Source organism: Oxyura jamaicensis (assembly GCF_011077185.1).
Source record: "Oxyura jamaicensis isolate SHBP4307 breed ruddy duck chromosome 1 unlocalized genomic scaffold, BPBGC_Ojam_1.0 oxy1_random_OJ106565, whole genome shotgun sequence".
NCBI lineage: Eukaryota > Metazoa > Chordata > Aves > Anseriformes > Anatidae > Oxyura > Oxyura jamaicensis.
Genome location: NW_023303240.1, coordinates 1 through 6,542, shown reverse-complemented (window position 1 = coordinate 6,542; position 6,542 = coordinate 1). Strand labels below are relative to the sequence as shown.

Below are 6,542 nucleotides of genomic sequence, written 5' to 3'. Positions count from 1 at the left end.
GCCACTGTCGAGGAGAAGGAGACCTCTTGAAATGGTGTAAAAAGCTATCTTTATTCTAAAAAGATCAAAGTGGCAAGTCATTGTATGTTGTCAGCAAAGCAATACACTGAACCATCAATATTCCCTCATTAGAACATGGAAATCAGTTCTGCACAATAAACGGTCCTGATCACACTCTCCAAGGACAGGTTTTGCAGCTTTACCTCACCGCTCAAGTCAAATTTTCACTATGCACCAGATTCTACTTCACAAGGAATGCTAGTAAATTGCGAAACAAGACATACTTTTTACATTTTAGGATTAAAAGACGGTGTGCTGCAATAGTAAGTATGCTGACTCCCCAGTTCAGCAGACAGAAGCAGCTTCCCGAAGGGTGTATCGGAAGCACATTCCCAGAAACATCAGCCCTCAGAGAAAGGCGCAGCGGTGCTTTGCGCCACTTTACACCCAGGCGGGAGCGAAGTAACGCCGGCTTTCCCACACGCTGCTGAAACGCCGGCTTCTACCAGACGTGGGGGCTGCCTGAAGGCCGCTGAGCTCCCGCACCCGCACGGGGGGGGCCCGCTGCGTTACTTCCTCGGCGTTACCGCCGCTCTGCGCGGCGTCCAGCCCTTGAAACCGCTCCGGTGTTGGCCTTGCTCTGGAAAGGACCTCCCAGAGCGCAGGATGCCCCGCGGGCCGTGCCGGCTCAGGGCTGGGTAGGTCTTAAACTAAAAACAAAGCCAAATTTTCCCTCGCCGTGGGTAGGAACGGCCCCACGCCGCGGGGCTTCTCGGGTCTCTGCTCGCTCGTTTTTCCTCCTTCCAACGGGAAACGCCGGCAGCACCCGCGTCCCGCGTCCCCCGCCCTGCCGGTACGGAGCACGGGCGGAGAGTTTGGGAGGAGAAGGCGCCCGGGGGAGATGGAGCAGCACTACGGGGCCGGGCCGGGCCGCACCAATCAGCGCGCGCGGCGCTGCTATAAAAGGGGCGGCGGCAGCGGCTGCGCCATTGTTCTGCCTGCTCCGCAGGAGGCGACATGGCTGAGACCGCTCCCGTCGCTGCGCCTGAGGTCGCCGCCGCTCCTCCGGCTCCGGCCAAGGCAACCCCTGCCAAGAAGCCGAAGAAGGCGGCGGGCGGCTCCAAGGCGCGCAAGCCCGCGGGCCCCAGCGTCACGGAGCTGATTACCAAGGCCGTGTCTGCTTCCAAGGAGCGCAAGGGGCTCTCCCTCGCCGCGCTCAAGAAGGCGCTGGCTGCTGGTGGATACGATGTGGAAAAGAGCAACAGCCGCATCAAGTTGGGGCTCAAGAGCCTTGTCAGTAAAGGCACGCTGGTGCAGACCAAGGGCACCGGCGCCTCCGGCTCCTTCCGCCTCAGCAAGAAGCCCGGCGAAGTGAAGGAGAAGGCGCCTAAGAAGCGGGCAGCCGCGGCCAAACCCAAGAAGCCGGCGGCCAAGAAGCCAGCGGCCAAGAAGCCCGCTAGCGCAGCCAAGAAGGCGGCGGTGAAGAAGAGCCCCAAGAAAGCCAAGAAGCCGGCGGCCGCCGCCACTAAGAAGGCAGCCAAGAGCCCCAAGAAGGCGACCAAGGCTGCCAAGCCCAAAAAGGCAGTGGCAGCGAAGAGCCCGGCCAAGGCAAAGGCGGTGAAGCCCAAAGCTGCTAAGCCCAAGGTTGCCAAACCTAAAGCGGCTAAAGCAAAGAAGGCGGCGCCCAAGAAGAAGTAAACGGTCCTGAAAAACTCCCGTCTGCCTTGCAGACAACCCCCAACGGCTCTTTTAAGAGCCACCCAATCTTTCATCAAAAAAGCTGAAACACTTTCTTACTTTTTTATGCGGTTGTTGGTGTAACTTCCGTTCTCCGGCGCTACTGTTGCTGGCAGTCCCTCAGATAACGGTGCACGCAACTGCTTCCGCGTCCCTGTTCTCCGCAGGCGGCTCCGGCCGAGCGCGGCATCGCTCTCGGCAGCCCGACAGCGCGGACACGGTGCGAGAAGCACCAGAGCAGCCGCAGGAAGTCCCCCGAGTACGATCCCGGGCGCGCTGGGCTTCGGCCGGTGCTCACCTGCCCAGCCCGTGGCAGGCGGCGGCTCTCGTAGCCGCTGCTCGCTCCCACATCAACCCAGATGCTGCGCCGGGGGGGCAGGGGCGGGCCACGCTGGGGGCCGCTCCCGCCCGCGCCCCCGGAGCTGTGCTCATTTCGAAAAGCCCGCGCTGCGCGTAGATTGGCTGCGCCTCTCGGGATTTTCTGGTGCACGGGAGTTTTCGGGTTAAACAGATGCTCCGTCTCTAATCCGGAAGGCGGGGACTTAGGTTTTTCCCTCGGAGGAACAAGTTTATGAACTTCCTGGTACGAGCCTGCCTTGCTGCTGTGGGTTTCTTCACTCCCGGTCTAGTTCTGTCCCCCGTGGAAGTCGTAGGGTGAGGGGGCTCCGGGCTGCACAGGGGTGTTCCGCACCGCCCCATGAGGTGCCCGCATCTCTGCTCCCCGGTTGAGGCTTTTGTCCCATAGAGCTGCTGGGCTCTGTCCTTGGCCAGGATCCAGGGACTCGTTTCACTAGGGGAGGCGGATCCGAGCGCTGTAGGAACCCGCGGGGGATCAGAGCGTCCCCTGCCTGCCCACCAACCTCGCCCTCCCCTCTGCAGCCCCCACCTCTTCCCGGTGATTTGACCGTGCCCTCCTGCCACCGATTTTACCGCGTTCACGGGATGCTTTTCCTCTCCTTAGCTGGGGCTGGGTGCTTGATGGCGGGAGAAAGGAAAAGGGACGGGGACGGGAAAGCTGTTTCCTCACCTCTAGTCGTGGCTCTGGTACCACCGTTTCCCCAGAAGAAGGAAGAATTTCGTAGAATTATTTGCTCAGCTCTCGACAAAAACGGTTGATCTCACGTCAGTAGCTCGTAAATCCGAAGCGATTACCCCAAAACGGGGTCCCTGCAGTTTAGAGAAGAAATTGAGACCTGATTACCGTGTTGATGGAAAAACAATAAGTAAAGGTTCTAAGTCCCTGTGCTAAAAGAAAATGAATACAAGAGACCCTTCCCTATTTGTGGTTGTGGATGGTGTCTTAAAATAAAGACATTTTCCTGAAACGCTTCTCTTACGCTTCTTCTGCATGTCCACCTAGATAGAATACAGCTGGCGTTTTGGCCCTTGTTTGAAATTGCCTCTTCCTCTACTTAATATACAAACCCGCATACACATCACTTTTTTTTTTTTTCTTTCTTCCCCTAAGATTCTTGGGCCACGTCCCTGCACCCTGACAGCCCAAATTCCTGAGCTGAGATGCGTGTGCCTCTGGGGTGGAGGTGCGCCTAACACGCTCTTGTGGCTACCCTAAGTGAAGGCTGTCGGGTGTCACACGAACTAATTTTTAGAGGGTTTCACCTGACTGCTGACACTGACCCGATGAGACTGGGTCCGTTGCGATTCTCCAGCTTCCTACACCTGGTTAAAAAGGAGTGGAATATGGCTGGATACCGTCAAACAAAAAGCTGTGCAGTGAGAGAGACTGGGGCAGGGGTGCTAGGAAGGAGCACGTGAAATCAAAGTCCGAAAATGCATATTGTTCATAGATTAATGCTTTGTGGTGTCTTTATGGAAGGACGCACTGTATGAATGAAGCCTTTCAGTTTAAAGAAGAGAGGAATAAAAAATTGTCCATGAGAGGGCAGCAAACCCTCAATAACAGAACATTTTTTTCACTTGTAATCCTTTTCATCTTGAAAGCCAGCTACTTAATGTCGGTTGCCGCGGTCTTTGTTAAATACGGCTTGCAACAGTAATACCGCAGCAGATTTTCCACCCCGAAAGAAAGCAAAGGAGGAAGTGAATACCCTCCCCCGAAGGATAAAAACACCTTGCTTTTTAGGTCTTTATTCTTTCAACCCCTTTTAAAAATAACTAAATAGGTGTTTATACTACCATAAGAATGGAAAATATTATGCAAGTATTTGTCCAAATAAAACATTTAGTCATAATAAAATAAAATGCAGTAAATAAAGATTAAACTCTCTTGTTTAATGTACGTATTTTGTTGTTAGACTTTCATTGAACGAACGTTCAGAAAAGGCAGGATAGATTAGAAATAAATTCAGGGAGGAGGAGGAAATTCTTAGAAAAGCCATTGGACAGATTTTGCTGCAAGATGCTCCATTTAAAAAAATATAATAATAATAATAATTAGAAAAAGAGCAGCTTTTTAAAACACTACATCCATATATAAGAATCAATGCTATCAGAAAATTAATAGAAAAGGTTAAATTGCAATACAAACTACGTATCCATATTTGAAAATAAAAATTATACTTGAAATTAAAGAGAAATGTCAGACTTGCAGTAACTAGGATACCCTTATATGATGGAGATTTTAGTTCCAAGTGAGGGTGATGTAGCAAAGATTTAGGTGGAAAAAAAGAGGAAAAATAAAAACTTCTACAGGTATATCTTAACCGATAAGTTTTGAATATGAAATAAATAAATAAATAAAAGGACCACACACCAAAAATCTGAACTTAGCGTCAAAGCTACGGAAGAACAAGTCTCACGAACCCCCCTAGCCCCCATTTTTGTGCTACTGGGTCTCGCTAAAGCCACGGCGGGGAGATTCGGCGGGAGCGAACCGCAGGCCCCGCCCCTTGCCTCCGCAGTCTCCAACCAGGTCGGACCCCGCCCTATAAACGACGCGGCGCCGCACCCAGCCCCTCACAGCTCGGATCCCGCAGCAGCAGCAGCAGCACCACCATGTCTGGCAGAGGCAAGGGCGGGAAGGGGCTCGGCAAGGGGGGCGCCAAGCGGCACCGCAAGGTGCTGCGCGACAACATCCAGGGCATCACCAAGCCGGCCATCCGGCGCCTGGCGCGGCGCGGCGGCGTCAAGCGCATCTCGGGGCTCATCTACGAGGAGACGCGCGGCGTGCTCAAGGTGTTCCTGGAGAACGTGATCCGCGACGCTGTCACCTACACCGAGCACGCCAAGCGCAAGACGGTCACGGCCATGGACGTGGTCTACGCCCTCAAGCGCCAGGGACGCACCCTCTACGGCTTCGGCGGTTAAAGTAAAAGACATAGGCAGCTCTCGGACCCTCTCGAAATACCCCAAAGGCTCTTTTAAGAGCCGCCCACCTTTTCTTCAGAAAGAGCAGTGACACTGTATGTGTTTTTTGAAGGGGCTGTTTGCTGAAGCGTTTCTTACTTCCCAGTATCTTTGCATTGACAGTTACTGTTTCTGAAGAGCTTATGATAATGGTGGTTTCATGTTTCCCTTTCCCAACATTAATAGCAAAGTTGCTTGTGCTGTGAACGTTTTTTTTTTTCTTTTTTTTTCCAATTTCTCTGTGATTGCTGAGCATGCCGCTAAAATTTAGTGTACTTTATGAGCAACTCAATGATTTCCTGATCACTTTTTTTCATTTTCACAGAGCTATGCATAATCTGCAATACTTTTCAATGTATTAATCCTTAGATTTTTTTTTTGTATCTGAGTATAGATATCTACATTTAGACAAAAAGGGGAACTCATGAAAAAGACATGGAAGTTCCTCCCATATGAATGTTTTCTTTTTCATAATATTTCTAAATAAATTTTAACTGCGATCTCAATTCATTTCCGTGTGAATTATTTTTAGAAGTCCTTTGTCCTTTTCAAGTGTAGGTATTTAATGCAGATTAAGAAAAAAAAAAAAAAAAAGAACTAAAAAATGTGTTTGCTTTTCTTCCTCATGTACCTGACAACACATCTTAATAAACAGTTCCTATCCTTTATTTTATCAGAAGGATACTTCCACAGGATCCAGTCATTATACAGCTCTCCCTCCCAACTGAGTTGTCCAGGAAGTATTAATGTTTTCTTACTTTCATCATAGAGGAAGAACAAATGTAACAAAAAAACCCTTTCATACTTAGATAAAAATATTGGTGACAATATCCACTCACAAATCGTTGTCAATAAATAGATGCTCATGGTCACTTCTGGGTTTCTTACAGATTAAGTTCTCACCAGTGGAGTAGAGCCAAAACAAATCAGTCTTTATTCCAAAGTGCTTTTCATTACACCAGTATATCCCTTGTCTAAAATTTATCAGTCAAGATTTTAGCTGAGAATTCTTATGTTCTCCCATGTTGACTTTCTTTAGCAACAAGTAAATGATGTAAGAAAAGTAACTGAAAAGAGTCATTGTGATTGTTACAGTTCATAACATAATGCAAATTTGTAGCTCTAGCAAGTACAGGATTTCTTCGTCATTTCTCTCTGTTTGGGGAACTAGGGGATTTTTCTTTGGGGCTGTGGGGTTAGTGTGCCTGTTACTGGAAGAGGGGGATGTATAAAATAGTAGTAGTACTATAATTATAATTATTCGGTAATCAGCTCACCAAAATAAACTATTAAACTAAATTATATAAAACTGCATCTTCCTCGAGCCTCCACATGGCTCTGTTAGGAACGAGGGAGAGAGGGAAAGACCTCTCCTCCCTCCCCCCGCCCCCCTCCTGTTAGAACACGGAGGGTGCCGTGACTCGGGGAGAAGGGGGGGGGAGGGCGAGGGGGAGGGGGAGGCATCGGCTCATCCGCCT

General features: G+C 50.2%; 2 protein-coding genes across 2 annotated transcripts; both read left to right on the top strand.

Annotated features, from left to right (window-relative positions):
• Positions 1-1,006: 1,006 nt before the first annotated feature.
• On the top strand, positions 1,007-1,760 carry LOC118156953 (histone H1.03). Its single transcript, XM_035311200.1, has one exon. It carries the CDS (start codon positions 1,018-1,020, stop codon positions 1,696-1,698), a length of 681 nt encoding a protein of 226 aa, XP_035167091.1. The 5' UTR covers positions 1,007-1,017; the 3' UTR covers positions 1,699-1,760.
• A 2,918-nt stretch (positions 1,761-4,678) lies between these two features.
• LOC118156955 (histone H4) lies at positions 4,679-5,559 on the top strand. Its single transcript, XM_035311201.1, has one exon. The coding sequence runs from the start codon at positions 4,714-4,716 to the stop codon at positions 5,023-5,025; it is 312 nt and encodes a 103-aa protein (XP_035167092.1). The 5' UTR covers positions 4,679-4,713; the 3' UTR covers positions 5,026-5,559.
• The last annotated feature ends 983 nt before the right edge of the window (positions 5,560-6,542 follow it).